Below are 16,506 nucleotides of genomic sequence, written 5' to 3'. Positions count from 1 at the left end.
CCGCTTGGGGCTCAGCCAACGTGGGTCAGTCCTGGAGGCGCCCGCAGCTCTGAGCGTTAGTTCCTCCTCCGTGAGAGGCAAGACCTGGATGGGATGAAGATGCACACGCTTGTTCCCACCCAGGCGGATTTCAGGGTAACGGGACACCACTGAGCCCTCCCCTCTCCTCCTGGCGGGACATCAGCTCCCTTAGGGTGGGACCTCGAGTAGGGTACATTGCTTCTCCTCGCTCTTCTAGGGAGCTGCCCCACCTCTGCCACTGGCCCCTCGCCTTGTTGGTTGCTCCTGAAGGGGTGAATGTCAGAGGTTGTCTTAGAGATAGATGGGGGCTGAAGTCTGAGATGTCGACCTGCCAGGTCCCCCAACCACCTGGGTTCCCAAAGAACAGCGGGCAGCTGGACTGGAGCTACAGGGTGGAGGAGGGGAAATCCGGAAGGTCAGCGCTCCCCCACTGCAAAGGGGACTCTCGGGGGCCTTTATAGAGCAGCAGAGAACCTCTGTGCCATCCTTGCCCGGAGGGATAGCTCTCAGCCCCGGGGCGGGGGGGAAGGGGGAACCGAGACCGCGGCACTGTGGTCCCACTCACTACTGAGCAGCAACCTGCCCTGGGATTCCTGCTGCCAGGGGACGTGAATGAACCCCCCTCCATCACCCTGCCTGGGGAGCGGGGGTGGTCTGGGGGGAGCAGAGAGGGGGCTTGGAGGGCTGGGGGGCGGGGCAATGTCTCGGCCAGGGTCGACCCACGGTCATTCTGTGGTCAGCGGTGTCTGGTGACAGCTCGGGGTGGTGGGAGGGACAGGTGCCGGAGGGCGAAGCCAGCTCGGTTGAGGCGCACTTTAAAATTGGGCCAAGCGCTTGGACGCGCGGACGCCCCCTTCCCGTCCGGCGTTTCCTTTGCTTTTGGAGGGGAGCCCGCTCCCCCCGCCCCCCGCCCCGGGGTGAGCAGTGCCGGAGCGCCAGCGGCCGAGCCCCGCAATGTGCCTGGCTCCGGAGGGCGCTCAGGTGGCCTCAGGTGCCGCCGGGCGCAGCGCCGGGGCGGGGCGCCGGTAGGGCAGGGCCGGCTGGGCGCGCACCTCGCCCCGCCCGCGCGCCGCCCCGCCCGCCCCGCCGGCCGGCGCAGGGCCCTCCCGGAGCTATTTTGAAAGTGACCCTGGGCTGGGCGGCCGCGGGGCGGCGGGCAGAGGCGCGGCGGGCGCGCGGGAACCATGACAGAAGATGACCGAGGCGGCGCTGGTGGAGGGCCACGTCAAGCTGCGGGACGGCAAGAAGGTCGGGGCGCGCGGCGGGCGCGGGGCGGGCGGCGGACGCGGGGCGCGGGGCGCGGGGCGGGCGGCGGGCGCGGGGCACGGGGGGCGGGCGCGGGGCGCGGGGCTGGCGCTCACGCTCCCTCTGTCCCCGCAGTGGAAGAGTAGGTGGCTGGTGCTGCGCAAGCCGTCGCCGGTGGCAGGTGAGCGGGCGCGGGGCGCGGGCACGGGGCGCGGGGCACGGGGCGGGCGGCGGCGGCCTCCTGCGCCCGGCCGGCCCGGAGCGCGGCCAGCTCGCCCGAAATAGCCGGCGGCGCCGGGGCCGAGGGCTGTAACCGGAGAGCGCTCCGGCCTCGCCTCGGCCTGCGCCTGCCGCGGACGCCGGGACGCGGGACCCTTCCGCGACCGCACCGGGCCCGGGAGCCGTCATCTCAGACTCCAGGCCCGGGGTGGGGACCCCCTTGGCAGAAGGGCGGATTGAGGCTCGGAGGGGCCTGCGGGAGCCGGTGGAGGCCCGAGGGGCGAAAGGGCAGGAGCCTGTCCTGGCCCCTTCCCCCATCACGCGGCAGGGAGCATCCCAGAAAGTTCTGCCCCAGTTGGAGATTGAGTCGTGTCTTTGAATCCAAACGTGGATGGGTGTTCCGGGCAGCGCTGACCCCAGGCGGCCCTTCCAGCCTCCCCAGGTGGAGCCGAGGCTGGGCCGCCAGGTAGGAACGGAGAAGAGTGAAATCTACCTTGTGTGTGGGATCCGTCCTGGGAGGAGAGGACGGCCCCCTCCCAGCCCCCTGAGCGGAGCCGGCACCCCAGCCGGGAGGAGCCGGCTGGGAGCCCCGGAGCCGGGCATCTCCAGCTCAGCGGCCGGAGGCTCTGAGCTGTGCAGCTGCAGCTGTTTCCGGAGACAGGTGCCTTGGAGCCGGCCCAGGCTCCCGGGGGTCTGTGTGGGATGCTGGGGGTGTGAGCGCACGCTGCCTCACACGTGCCAGGCTGCCCGAGAGTCTTCCGGGACGCCTGGGGTGTCTGCCATTTCCTAGGCAGGGTGTGGAGGGCCCCCTCCCTGTGCCCCTCCCGGGTCCCCTCCTCCATCCCTTCTGCTGAGCTGGCTCTGGGAGCCTCGTGGTTGCGATAGAAGGGTCTGCTTTCGGCCACGGACACACTCACCTCCTGCCTGGGCCTCAGCTTCCCCTCCAAGGGGGCCTGGGCGCCGTGCACCCTTCGTTCAGCCGATCAGTCTTTCATGCCCAGGCCCTGCATCTGGAGCTGTGGGGTCCTAGTCCTGGGGAGCTCAGGGACGCCTGGCAGGGGTGGGGGAGGGTAAGAGCTGGGGAGGGGGTGCCCAGCCGGCAGGGAATGGGGGCACCGGCCAGCTGAGGGTGGCAGAGGCGGGGGTGAAGGCCGTGCTGATCCGGGAGGCTGTGGCCCGAGGCAGGGGGCTGGCTGTTGGGTGGGGGTTGCTTGCCGGGACGGTGGTGAGCCAGGGCCTGTGCGGCCTCTGGGACAGGTGGCCCACCCGAAGAGCAGTCCCAGGGTGGGCCTTGTCCCTCTTGGTAGGGGGGGTAGTGATCTGCAGCCCCTGGTGGTGGATTTTATGCCAGTATCCGAGAGCGCTAGTTGAGAGGTGAGCTCTGGCCGGCCCTGGAGGACACCTGTGGAGGGGGCCCTCGAGCACTGCCGGGGAGTCTGCAGTGGGTCCTCAACACCGTAGACTCTGAGCCTGTAAGTGGGCTTGTGGTCATCGGGCCTTTCCTGGGTCTCACCACGTGCAGCCCAGCGGTAGAGAGCCGGGGGCGTCGGGGAACCAGGACTGGACTGGAGGGGAAATCGCGGAGAAGAGGGGGAAGGCGCTCGGGCAGGACTGGGCCGGGGACTGGGGGCGGGGAGGGGATTAGGGGTGGTGGACGCGGCCCCTCTGGACTGCTGTCCACTCTGAGCCCTGCGTCTCACGTCCTGGTCCCCAGGGTCTCAGAACCCCCGCGGTCGCTGCCGGTTATCTTAGCAGCGTCCCCTTTATCCTCACGCTGCACGAGGGCCGCGGTCATCCTCTTGCGGGTGCTTGGCCTGAGGCGGAGTTGCCAAGCTGACCCACTGCCCGGCTCTCGCCAGCCCTCCCCCTCTCTCCCTCCCGGTCAGTGCCAGTGGCCATGGTTCCCCGACGGGTCAGAGGCTCCGGACCCTCCTCGCTCTCCCCTCCCTGGCCCCTAGCTGATGAGCTGGCCCCTCTCTAGTGTGTTGGGGGGCCTGGCTGGGAGAGGTGCAGCCGCCTGGCCCCCCTTATCCTGAAGACCAACTCCCTCGGGTGGCCTTGGGTGTTGGGGGCAGGTCCTTGTACTTGGGGTCCCCACAGCTAAGACTCCCCAGATCCTGGCTGCAGCCAAGGGGGAGCCTGGGAAGGAGAGAGGAGGGGCCGCCCTGCCTTCTCGTCATGGAAACGCAGGACTCTTGTTTTTGAAAAGTATTTCCTTCCCAGGAGGGCCCACGAGGAGAGGTTAGGAGGGAATCAGGGGCTGCAGGCGGGCGGGGGTAGGAGGGCCCCTCTCCGCTTTGGGTCTTTTCTCCTGTTTTTGCTTTTCTTAACCAGGACCACTTGTTCTTCTTACAATAAAATTTAGTTAGTGGAAGGAAGGAAAAGCTCTGATTTTTTTTTTTGGCAGTACGCGGGCCTGTCACTGCTGTGGCCTCTCCCGTTGCGGAGCACAGGCTCCGGACGCACAGGCTCAGCGGCCATGGCTCACGGGCGCAGCCGCTCCGTGGCATGTGGGATCCTCCCGGACCGGGGCACGAACCCGCGTCCCCTGCATCGGCAGGCGGACTCCCAACCACTGTGCCACCAGGGAAGCCCTGATTTATTTTTTTTAAAAGATCTTTATTGGAGTATAATTGCTTCACAATACTGGGTTAGTTTCTGTTGTATAGCAAAGTGAATCAGCTATACCTATACGTATATCCCCATCTCCCCTCCCTCTTGCGTCTCCCTCCCACCCTCCCTATCCCACCCCTCTAGGTGGTCCCAAAGCACCGAGCTGATCTCCCTGTGCTGTGGGGCTGCGTCCCACTAGCTATCTATTTTACATTCGGTAGTGTACATATGTCCATGCCGCTCTCACTTCGCCCCAGCGTCCCCCTTCCCCCGCCCCCGTGTCCTCACTTAAAGTGAAAGGGAAAACCTCTCACTGACAGAAGTAACAATCTTTATAAAAGGGAGCAATACTTCAGCGGGACTGTGCTCCTTGGGGCCTCGACCTCTGTCCTGGCCAGAGGATTCATGCCTGGATCCTTTCCCTTGAGAGGAGGGGGGTCTGGGCGCCCCCCTGGTGACCCTGGGCAGCCCCTCTCTTCCTCCCCGGGTTGAGGCTTAGGATGGTGGGAGAGGTGTCTCTCGCGTGGCTGCCCTGTGGAGGGGGCGGCCCACCCACAGGTGTGGCACCCAGAGGGTTCCTGCGCAGCCAGGGCAGCTCCCCTGCCGTCCGCTCCGAGGGCCCTCAGAGCTCCGAGGGCTTCACCAACTCCTGTGCAAGCTGCGGGGACTTTATTCAGCCCGGAAGAGCCCCCGGGAGGGACCCTGACTCCTGGAGCTGGCAGGGCCTCTGGGGGGTCATTGTAGGCGCAGGGGCTGAGACTGGCTGGCCCACAAATGACTGGGTGCTGCCCCCTGCCCACAAGCCCTTGGCCGGCTGGGAGGTCAGCCCCTGCTCCTGCCACCAAAGGTGAGGTATTAGTCCAGTACCCCCTTCCTATCCCTGCCCTGAGACAGGCGCTGAGTTCCTGGAGGGCAGGGTCCCTGACTCAGCGTCACCCCTCACAGGCAGCCTGGCGGGGGCTGGGGCTGCCAGGTGAGGTACTGTGAGCCCAGCCACTCTCGGCAACATCTGGCCCTGCAAGCTTGCCCAGGAACCGCGGCCTCGGGACACCTGCCCCTTAAGCCGCCTGAGCGGTCCCACTGGCCTGTGCCCGTGCCTCTCCTGTGCAGTGGCAGCTCTGCTAACTGAGGTGGGCGCATTCCGAGAGGTTGGGCGTCCCAGGTGGTGATGGTGGGGAGGGTCCCTTCTCCGGTCCCACCTTCTGGCCTTGGATCTGCCGTGTCCCCCAGGAATGGGCGTGACTCCTCAGTCCTGGGCTGGCAGGCACTCAAGGACAGGGTGTGGGTGGTGGCCAGCCATTCCGTCCCCACGGAGACCTCGAGAAGGGGTCCAGGGCTTCCTGCAGCCCCTGGTTCCAGACCGGGAATCGGAGCACCTGGGCTCAGGTCTCGCCTCTGCTCGGACCAACTGTGTGCCCTGGACGAGTCCTAGCCGGTCCCTGCGGAGGGTGGACGGGTGGTGGGCATGCATTGGGCCTCGGCACCGTCCGTTCCCGCTGCTGCCGCGAGGTCGGGGTAGCCTGCCTGTGGGAGCCCGTGAAGCCCCCTTGCGCCCTGCGTACACGGTGAACGTGCTTCCCCCGGAACTGGATCGGGAACAGGCCTGGACCAGCGGGTCAGCGGGGTCCCTCGGCTTCAGCCTCAGGCTCCGGCTGGCGGCCCGGTCAGCAGCCCCCATCCCCAGTGCTCGGCTGCCCCTAGCCCGCTGCCCAGCTGCTCTGCTGAAGGCGCTGCCCAAGGTCACTGTGACCTCTGAGGGCTAAAGCCAACAGCCGCTCCTCCGCTGTGTCCCGTGGGTGGGCGTCAACCTCTGTCTCCTCTCCCAGCTCCCCCTGCCCCCCACGAGGCCCGGAGGTTTGCGTCTTCCCGGCCACCCGCCCTCCCCAGGCTCTCGGCCCCGGGCTAAACGCCTCTGAGTGCCATGACTGACTCCATGGTTATTTTTACATCTTCAGACGCGTGTGTCCAGCTGCCTGTGTGCACGCCGCCTGGCGTCTGATGGGCCTCTCAGGCTCACGTGTCCGGGACTGAACCCCAACCCCGCCCCCTGCCCCCGGCCCCGCACCCCCTCCCCAGGTGCCCCCCTCCCCAGTCCAGCGTCGCCCTCCTCTTCCTTCCCCTCACCCCATCATCCGCCCACCAAGAGGTCCCATGAGTTAGCGCTGCCTCCGCAGAGGGAAGGCCCCTCCCGCTGTCACCATGGTTACTGCAGAGCCTAGCTTTGGGCCCCCTTTCCTCTGCTCCGCCTAGGCCAGCAGCTCCTCTGGCCTGGACAGCTGCAGGGGCCTGGAGCTTTGCTGTCACCCTGTGTCCCTTCGCCACACGCAGCCGGGCTGGGCCCTCTTCGCTCACAGCTCTCGGGGCCCCTGGTGTGCTGGGATGCGGCCTTGGCCTGGCTCAGCAGGCCCACCTGGCTGGAGCCCGCCTACACCTTGGACCACTCTTCCCCTCCCTTCATGCCAGCCCTGCCCATGGGGTCCCTGCCTCTGGGCTTCTGCACTGGCTGTTCCCTCTAGCACAGTGCTGTTCCCTGAGGTGCTGCCGGGCTGGCACCTTCTATCCCTTGGGAGTCCGTTGTCCCTTTGGGAGAGGCTCTGACCCCCGTGCTCAGGCCCCATGACGGCCGCTGTCATCAAATGCCGTCCACCCCCGCATGCCGTCCACCCCCACATGCCGTCCACTCCCACATGCCGTCCACCCCCACATGCCGTCCACCCCTGCCATCACATGCCGGTCCCCTGAACAGCTCTTCCTCAGAGTTTTCTTCGTTATCGACCTTTTTCAGCGTTTGACTGTCTCCCCTCTTGGGTTTCAGCTCCGCAGAAGCCGGGCTGTGTTCCCTGGGTTCCTGGGCTTCTTGTGAGCAGAATGAACTGGGCTGAAGGCTATGGGGGAGGCCGCCCCACTGAGGGACGGAAAAGGAGGTGGGGTGGGCTCCGAGGGGCCCCACTGGGGGTCTTTCAGTGGCCCTTGTGGTTAGCAGGGCCCACTATGGGCAGAAGAGGGCAGGGGTGGGCTGACCCCAGAGGCGGGCACGCTCCCCTGGGTGTCGTGGTGATGGGGAAGGTCCCAGGCCCCAGGCTGAGGCCCCTGCTCATCCCGCTCTGTGCTTGCTGGCGTGTGGCGTTCACCGAGGGCCTCTGTGTGCCAGCCTGGGGCTGTGCTGGTGCCTTGACTCCGCAGGGTGAGTGGCGTCTGTTTCTCAGATGGAAAATAGAGGCTCTAAGAGCTGAGGGACGGGTTCCCAAACACGGATGTGGGACGTGAACCGGGTCAGCTGGTCCCCACTGTGGTGCCCATGCACAGTGGTGGAGTGTGTGCGTGTGTATGTGCAAGCGTGCAGGTATGCACATGTAAGCACACGTGTGTGAGCACGCATGCGTGATCAAGTGTGTGGCTGTGCACGCGCACAGGAGTGTGTGTGCGTGTGCCTCCGCGTGCACCCCCTTGGTTTACTCTTTGACACTTTCGTCATCACCCCATCCGTGCCTCCTTTCACTACGATGACCCCGGCCCCCTCCACCCCCGGCCGCGAGCCGCCCAGGCCCTGCGGCGGCTTCATCTCCTGCCCCTGGAGTCCAGGCGCCCAGGGCCGGGTTGCAGCCTGGCTGTGCCCCTGCGGCTCCGCGCTTCAGCTGATGGGTGCTGCCGTGAGCAGGGTCCTCAGGCCCTCGTGGCCCGGCGTGGAGATCAAGCGGCCACGGGAGTGGGTGGCCCGGGGCGCGGGGCGGGAGGGCCAGTGAGCTTCCTCAGCAGCTGACCGGGACACCTCGCGGAGTGACCAGCTCGCTGGGCTTCCTGCGAGGGGCGCAGCCCTGGGTGCTCCCAGCGAGGGTCCCCTGTGGAGCTGGCCAGTCGGTGCAGGCTCCCGTGGCCCTTTGTGCGGCGCGTCTGCGGGAAGGGCTGGTGGTGTCACTGCTCCCCGGGGGCACTGGTGCTGTCTCTCCCGGGCACGACCTGCTTTGTCTCAGGCCCAGACCCGAGAATTGCTGTTTCTCTGGTGCCCGGTACTGAACAGCTTTCCACTAAACAGCGCTCCTCACAGAATAGGTTTTAAAATAGGATCAATTCACGGCCCGAAGTGATGGGGAGGGAAGGGGGTGGAGCAGCTGCCCATCAAAGGGCCCCACCCACGCCCCTCCCAGGAGCGGAGCTCCGCCTCAGCTAGAGGAGTCCAGTGCGGGGGGCTGGAGGGTGCCGGCTGAGGGGCTGGGGGGCTGCCGGGTGGCTGGAGGGTGCCGGGGGGTGCCGGGGGGCTGGAGGGTGCCGGGGGGCTGCCGGGGGGCTGGAGGGTGCCGGCTGAGCGGCTGGGGGGCTGCCGGGGGGCTGGAGGATGCCGGGGGGCTGGAGGGTGCTGGCTGAGGGGCTGGAGGGTGCCGGCTGAGGGGCTGGGGGGTGCCGGGGGGCTGGAGGGTGCTGGCTGAGGGGCTGGAGGGTGCCGGCTGAGGGGCTGGAGGGTGCCGGCTGAGGGGCTGGGGGGTGCCGGGGGGCTGGAGGGTGCCGGCTGAGGGGCTGGGGGGTGCCGGGGGGCTGGAAGGTGCCGGCTGAGGGGCTGGGGGGCTGCCGGGGGGCTGGAGGGTCCCGGCTGAGGGGCTGGAGGGTGCCGGCTGAGGGGCTGGGGGTGCCGGGGGGCTGGAGGGTGCCGGCTGAGGGGCTGGAGGGTGCCGGCTGAGGGGCTGGGGGGTGCCGGGGGGCTGAAGGGTGCCGGCTGAGGGGCTGGGGGGCTGCCAGGGCGCTGGAGGGTGCCGGCTGAGGGGCTGGGGGGCTGCCGGGGGGCTGGAGGGTGCCGGCTGAGGGGCTGGGGGGTGCCGGGGGGCTGGAGGGTGCCGGGGGGCTGGAGGGTGCCGGCTGGGGGGCTGGGGGGCTGCCGGGGGGCTGGAGGGTGCCGGCTGAGGGGCTGGGGGGTGCCGGGGGGCTGGAGGGTGCCGCCTGAGGGGCTGGGGGGCTGCCGGGGCACTGGAGGGTGCCGGCTGAGGGGCTGGGGGGCTGCCGGGGTGCTGGAGGGTGCCGGCTGAGGGGCTGGGGGGTGCCGGGGGGCTGGAGGGTGCCGGGGGGCTGGAGGGTGCCGGCTGGGGGGCTGGGGGCTGCCGGGGGGCTGGAGGGTGCCGGCTGAGGGGCTGGGGGGTGCCTGGGGGCTGGAGGGTGCCGGGGGGCTGGGGGGTGCCGGCTGGGGGGCTGGGGGGGTGCCGGGGGGCTGGAGGGTGCCGGGGGCTGCCGGGGGGCTGGAGGGTGCCGGCTGAGGGGCTGGGGGGTGCCGGGGGTTGGAGGGTGCCGGGGGGCTGGAGGGTGCCGGCTGGGGGGCTGGGGGGCTGCCGGGGGGCTGGAGGGTGCCGGCTGAGGGGCTGGGGGGTGCCGGGGGGCTGGAGGGTGCCGGGGGGCTGGGGGGTGCCGGCTGGGGGGCTGGGGGCGTGCCGGGGGGCTGGAGGGTGCCGGGGGCTGCCGGGGGGCTGGAGGGTGCCGGCTGAGGGGCTGGACGGCAGCTGCGCCAGCCGTGGCCCGGCTGTGACTGGGCAGCTTCCACCAGGGGCTGTCACACAGCCCTGACCCTCGCCCTGTTCTGTTCATGTGTAAAATGAAATCAGTGACGCTGAGGGTGTGTTAGCTTCCTGGGGCTGCAGTAATGAATTGCCACAAACTGGGGGGCTTAAAACAACAGAAATGTGCTCTGGAGGCTGGAAGCCCCAAATCCAGCAGCGTTCACCCGCTGAAGGCGCTGGGGAGCACCCTTCCCACCTCCTCCGGCTCGGGCGACTCCAGGCCTCCTGGGCTTGTGGGCACGTTACTCTGTGACTTGGCTTCTCGTGGCCTCTCCTCTGTGCATCTGTCTTTCCTTTTTTGTCTCTTATAAAGACACCCGTCTTTGGTTTTTTTAAATTTATTTATTTATTTTTGGCTGTGTTGGGTCTTCGTTGCTGCGTGCGGGCTACTCTCTAGTGGCAGCGAGCGGGGCCTACTCTTCCTTGCGGTGCGTGGGCTTCTCACTGCGGTGGCTTCTCTTGTTGCGGAGCATGGGCTCTAGGTGCACGGGCTTCAGTAGTTGTGGCACGTGGGCTCAGTAGTTGTGGCTCGCGGGCTCTAGAGCACAGGCTCAGTAGTTGTGGCGCACGGGCTTCGTTGCTCCGCGGCATGTGGGATCCTCCCGAACCAGGGCTCGAACCCGTGTCCCTTGCATTGGCAGGCGGATTCTTAACCACTGCGCCACCAGGGAAGTCCCAAGACACTCGTCTTTAGATTTAGGGCCACGCGGATAATCCTGGGTGACTCATTTTGAGATCCTTACCTTGTTCACGTCTGCGAAGACCCTTTCTCCAAATAAGGTCATGTTTGCAGATTTGGGGGGGTCAGGACGTGGAAATGTCTTTTGGGGGCCCCCATTCACCCCAGTGCAGGCGGGCGAGCGTACGCATGGAGTCTCAGATCTCTGTAAGGAGTAGGATGTGAGCTGCATTTCAGTTAGAGCCAGGGAAAAGGGTCTCGGGGACACATGCTGGCTCTCGCATGTGGGTCCCCAAGCCAGCCTCGCAAGTGCAGGCATCCAGGACGGCAAGACCTGCTTGGCAGCAGGAGGCGTCTGAGGAGCGTGACGTATGGGACGACACAGGGGCTCGTAGCAAACGAGGCTCTAGCCCACGAGTCGGCAAACCAGGGCCCTGAGCCACATGCGGCCCGCGGCTTGTTTCTGTTGTAAAGTTTTATTGGAACACAGCCATTCACTTACGCGTGGCCTGCGGCTACTCTTGAGTTCAGTAGTTGTGACAGAGGCTGCGTGGTCCACGTAGCCGAAAACAGGTACTGTGCGACTCTTCACAGGAGGGTTATGGACTTTGCTCTCGGCTGTATCACTGGGAGCGTAACTCCTAGAACAAAGGGGTGACAGTCTGGCCCTGCCTTGCTGTTAAGGCCACAACTAAAGCGAATGGTGTTTCCTGTGACAGAAGGCCCTCACCCTCACCTGTGTCAGGTGATGGGGCTGTCACTGCTCCAGCAGAAGAGGGCCTGCCTTCGAGAGCTCATCTTCCAGGGTGGGGAGTGGGGAGACTGGAAACATGGGACAGACAGCTACCTAGAAAAGCCACCGGGAGAGATGCCGGCCTTCCCTGGGGAGAGGCGTGGCAGGAGGGGTCGGCGTGTCTGGGGAGGGGGCGGCCCGTGTGGCTGGCCGGGCTGTCATCACGCCCGTGGTCCCTTCCCCAGCTGCCTCGGTGGCTTCCCTTTGTCCACACACATTTTTACTGGGAGCCTTTCTGTGCTCACCGCCTCCCCAAGCTTTCACCTCTTGGGCCTCTGGTGACACATCAGGCAGCACTTCCATAACAACACATGCCCTTCATGCCACGTGTGTGACTGATTTCTCTCCGGGCCGGGCCACGAGTTTCCTAAGGGAGCCGTGCTCGGGAGAGAACACAGTGGAACCCTTGGGTGGGCAGATGGGTTTTTGTGGGTTCTGGGGTTTTGTTTGTTTCCCTCAAAATGAGAACACCTTTACTTTTTTCTGAGGTAAGCATTTCAAACCCTACAAGCAGGGTGTCAGACAGGAAGTGGAGCTCCCCCATCACAATCCCCGGATTTTGAAATACAGGCGTGTTGGAGTCCAGTCACCGAGGCTGGTCTGTGTGCTGCCTGGGGCTGCCTTCACGGGCGGCCGGGACAGACTGTCCACCCTTCGCCTTCATAAGGAAGGGGCTGTGGCTGTGGTTTGATGGCAAACAGGCAGGAAGCACCACCCTTGTTCTCCGCTGGCGGCAAAGATGAGTCTTGACTCCAGCTCGTCGGGATCTGGTTGTCACTTGGGTCTGTGGGGCTGCTTTTCCAGCGTTCGGGGGTTGGGCCGGGGGAAGCAGTTCATCGCTTCGTCCCGCGCCCACCCCTCCGTCCCCTCCTGCCCGGACGAGGGGGCTTGATCGTCGAGCGTGCGGGGCTCGGGGCTGTCCGACACTTCAGTGTTCACATTAGGCCCCGGACCCCTCACCTTCATCAGAGACCGGGCGGCGGCCGCGCTGGGCGCGCTTAGGAGGGTCACTCGTGCTCTGAGCTAGGGCGGTTCTCCAGGGCCACACAGGCGGCCAGGAGAGGTGGGGATACCAGCACAGCGATGAGGGTGTTGAGGGAAATGGGAACTTGAGACAGACTCCGGCGCGTCCCCTGCAGGCTCTCGGGGGCGGCTCGTGTCGCGTCTGGCAGAGGGACCCAAGCCCAGTGGCCCTCCTACCCTCCCCGGCGCTGGAGTCCGGCTCACACCCTGGAAACGGAGAAATCCAGGAGGTGAAGTGGCTCTGGGTGTGGCAGGAAGCCACCCTTGCAGGGCCGAGGCGGGAGGCCTGAGCCCCCGGGCAGGCTCCGTGCTGTCCTGCCAGCAGCCTGAGTGTGGCCCCCGTGGCCCCGGGGTCTGGGGCAGGCTGGAGGCCCTGGCTGGGGGCCGGGGTCAGGTGGGCGGGCCAGCCAGGGCTTGTTCTGAGCCCACTTCCGCTGTGTGGCCGGGGCCGTGTGGGCGGGGTCACCCTCTTGCCCACGAGGAGGTGGAGCTGCAGGGTGGCCGGGGCCCAGACTCGGGCGAGCGGGGGCGGGGCCGGGGCGGTAGCTGCACTGCACCGCGTGCCTGACGGCCCCCGCGCCCTCCGCAGACTGCCTGCTGATGCTGGCCTACAAGGACAGGGCGGAGCGAGCCCGCGGGATGCGGGAGCGCAGCAGCCTCGCGCTGGAGGACATCTGCGGCCTGGAGCCCGGCCTGCCCTACGAGGGCCTGGCCCACACGCTGGCCATCGTCTGCCTGTCGCAGGCCGTCATGCTGGGCTTCGACAGCCGGGAGGCCATGTGCGCCTGGGACGCCCGGATCCGCCACGCGCTGGGTGAGGGTGAGTGACACCGGCGCGGGGCTCCGGGGGCCCAGCCTCTGTCCTGAAGCGTCCCGCGGGCCCCACCGACGGGCTGCAGAGGCCGGGACGCGACTCCAGGCCACGGAGCCCAGGGCTTGCGGAGCGCCCTCCGCCCGACCGCAATTGGGGCGGGGGGCTGGGGGGCCGGCCGCTCTTGAGCTCCCTGACTTTTGACCCCATTCATCTGAACTAGAGCTTTTAGCCCCAGCGGGCGGCTGGCTGAGCAGTGATCCGCAAGTGCTGCCCTTGGCTTCTCACGGGGCCGCCTGGGCCCAGAGCCGGGCGGTAGGAGCCGCGCGGTGTCGGGAGCGCCGTCCCCCGCCTGTCCCTCAAGGGGAGTAGCGGGGTGCGGGGAGCGCTCTCGGGAGATGGGGGGACCCAGTCCACCTCTCAGCCCCGCCGCCCACCCGGCTGTGTGAGCAGAGGCGGGTGGGCCCCCAGCTGAGGCATCAGAACCCATGATATTTTAAAAAAAATTTTTAAAAATTGAAGTAGAGTTAATTTACAACGTTGTGTTAGTTTCAGGTGTCCAGCAAAGTGGTTCAGTTACATACATATACGTATATTCTTTTTCATGTTCTTTTCCATTACAATTTCTTACAGCTAATGAGTAGAGTTCCCTGTGCTATACAGTAGGGCCTTCTTGTTTCCCCATTCTATATAGAGTAGTGTGTATATTTTAATCCCCACGTCCTAATTTATCTCGAAACCCGGGATATTTTAACACCGTATTTTAAAAATTCAAAATTAAAGCCAAAAGCCCGTGACGAACGAAGTGTCAGAATTCAGAGTGAAGCTGGGCTCCGAGCCACCCTCAGACATTCCCGTCCGCAGCTGCCCCAGCGCCACGGCCGGCCTGGTCTCGATTCATACATTTGCTGTTTCGCTCACCGTGGGCTTTTTGCGTTCATTTTTGTTGTTTGAATAATCTCTCAAATGTCAGTGATCTTGGCCACTGTCTTGTGCCCAGGTAAGGCCCTTGCTCACCTCACACCAGCCCAGCCCGGCTAGCGGGCTGCGGCCCCTCCCACCTCCGGGCGCGCCCAGAGCAGTCCCCTAGTCTGGGGACGTGTGGACGGCTCAGTGAGGGGATGCAGTGGCAGAAGGGAAGAGCCGCGCCTTTCCAGAAAGTTCTGCGGTTGGGGGTTCCCGCCAGTTCAGCCTGGCTCAGGGCACGGCTCCTTTTCTGCTACGGGGCAGGCAGGGCCCTCGCACAGAGGCAGCTGGCGCCCTGTCTCGGCACCTTGCCAGAAATCACCAGGACACTGATGGGGTCGCTGACCCCCAGCCTCCTTGGGCCGGGCACGGCAGGCCCTCAGGGCTTCCTTGCCTAGGAGCCCCCTCGACGCCCCACTGCAGGGGCTTGGGTGGGGCTGAGGGAGGAGGAGGTGGGGCTGGGACTGGGCCCCTCTGGGTTGGAGATGAGGCTGGTGGGCACGGGCGGGTAGGCCGCCGTCCACTCCTGGGCCCGGCTACTCCGGGGTGCCCCCTCTTCCGAGGTGGGAGCCATCCGGGGAGAGAAGACCACCCTTCTGAGGGGCTTCAGGACAGAGCGCCGAGCCGGGGTAGTGGATGAGATCTCGGGGAGCAAGTTGTCCTGCTCGGCGCCAGGGAGAACCCCTAACTGGAGAGGGCAGGGGGTCCACGGTTTCCCGAGCGTCCCTGCGGTCAGGCTGGGCTGTGAGGCAGACCTTAGACTCTCCACGGACCAACGGGAGGCTGGGCCTCCTGGGCCTCCGTTTCCCCATCTGTGAAATGGGATCACAGCAGCTACCCTGGGCGGGGGTTCTCAGAGGACGTGCTGTGAACGGGAGTCCTGAGGCCGCGGACCTACCAGGAGGCACGTGTGAGCTTTCACTGGAGCTCGCCGGGGCCAAGTTAGGATGGGGAGGGGGCCCCCTGAGGATGGGAGAGGTGAGTGTAGCCACCTCGGGGCTGGACGCTGCGCTGGGAGGCGGGGTGGGGCAGACCTGCCCTCTGAGCTGACCCTGGGAAGCTGCGCCCCTCCCCCGCCTCTGCCCCAGCGACGCCCTCTCGCCCCTGCCCCGCCCTTAGTGCACAGGTTCCACGTGACCGTGGCTCCAGGCACCAAGCTGGAGAGCGGACCCGCCACCCTGCACCTCTGCAATGACATCCTCGTCGTGGCCAGGGACGTCCCTCCGGCCGTCACGGGGCAGTGGAAGCTGTCGGACCTCCGGCGCTATGGGGCCGTGCCCAGCGGGTTCATCTTTGAAGGAGGGACCAGGTGTGGGTACTGTAAGTATGTGGGCCGTGGGGACCCTGGGCCGCGGGCAGCCCCAGACCTCCCGGCTTCCCGGCCCGACCGTGGTTCAGAGCCGACCCTCCTGCTTGCCGCTGGCCTCTCGGGGACACGGCAGGGTTATGTCTTTTAACGTCGAGCCCAGACCCTCAGCCGTCTCTGCTCTTGCTGTTGGAGGCTGAGAGGAGGGCCCCTCCCGCAGGAAGCCCGTGCAGGGGCCGCCCGGAGGCAGCTCATGGGCCTACATCCCAGGTCACAGAGCATCAGAGCGGCTCAGGCTGGCTTGAAAAAAAAGGGGGAAGAAGAAGAATAGATGCATTTATTGAGGATGTGCTGAGAAACTCCACAGTGGACCCGCCAGCTCCCTGGGCCCTCCCAGGCCGGACGCCACAGGTGGGGGCCGAACGCGAGGGCCCAGCAGTGAGGCAGGGGTCCCGAGGGCCGAGGTGGTGTCCGAGCTCCAGCAAGCTGTCCTCCAGGCCGGGAGGGGCGTGGTGGGTGTGGGGGATGTTCCAGTGCCCCCAGCCTGCTGTTCTCCGAGTTGGGGGCCTCTGTGGACCTGCTGTCACCGCGGGGAGCGAGAAGTCCCTTCCCTCCTCTCCAGCGGGGCCGAGCCTATCTGCGTGGCCTCCCTGGGCTTGCGGCCGGCCGAGGGCCTCCTGCTGACCAGCTGGGCGGCCTCGAGGGCCACGGTCAGTGTGCTGGGCTGTGGGCTGTGCATCCCCACCTCCGTTCAGCCTGGGACCCTGGTCAGGGGGATCATCGGCCCCTCCCTCGTGTGCAGGGTGGATGGAGGCTCTAAGCCGGGGGCGACCTCTCTCCACCTCTCCACCCCCGTAAAGGGGCATTAACCGCCCCCCTCCCTGCCACCCGCAGCCTCATGAGAGCACGCAGATGGCCAGGGCCTACCGCAGGGCCTGGCACACGCTCGGTATGGCCAGGATGGGGGTCCACCTGGCTCTGGGGCCTTGGTCATGCCTGGATCTCTCTGGACAGAGGACACGGTTGTGCTGCGTGCTGGGCACCTGGCCCCCGCATTCCGCAAGGGGTGTGTGAGGTGGGACAGGCTGATCCGGCCCAGCCGGGCAGCCCGTAGGGCCCTGCCTTTGAGGGGACAGGATGTAGGCTTCAAAGGCACTTAGCAAACAGGTGAACAAGCAGGTGAGGGCCAGGTTCCTGCTCAAGGCAGCAAGATGTCTGTAGCCACTGAACTGTACGATGCTCCCTGGTCCTGGGCTTGGAGGTGGTTACAAGCTTGGAGAGGCAGAGAGGCAG

The 16,506-nt window shown here is 66.3% G+C and overlaps 1 protein-coding gene across 4 annotated transcripts in view; it reads left to right on the top strand.

Annotated features, from left to right (window-relative positions):
- Nucleotides 1–1,119: 1,119 nt before the first annotated feature.
- DOK7 (docking protein 7) overlaps nucleotides 1,120–16,506 on the top strand; it is a gene marked incomplete at its 5' end in the record, with an annotated part of 35,329 nt that continues 19,942 nt past the window's right edge. Inside the window, 4 exons of one of the 4 annotated variants that reach the window (XM_082653716.1) lie at nucleotides 1,120–1,269; nucleotides 1,402–1,447; nucleotides 12,720–12,950; nucleotides 15,027–15,227. In XM_082653716.1, the coding sequence (XP_082509842.1) occupies nucleotides 1,216–1,269; nucleotides 1,402–1,447; nucleotides 12,720–12,950; nucleotides 15,027–15,227 (532 nt within the window). The remainder of the gene's footprint in view (nucleotides 1,270–1,401; nucleotides 1,448–12,719; nucleotides 12,951–15,026; nucleotides 15,228–16,506) is intronic. The other 3 variants (XM_082653717.1, XM_082653718.1, XM_082653719.1) reach the window with 3 other exon arrangements.

This window comes from Grampus griseus (genome assembly GCF_964374135.1).
Source record: "Grampus griseus genome assembly, chromosome: 4".
Classification (NCBI taxonomy): Eukaryota; Metazoa; Chordata; class Mammalia; order Artiodactyla; family Delphinidae; genus Grampus; species Grampus griseus.
This window is presented reverse-complemented; position numbering and strand designations above follow the sequence as displayed.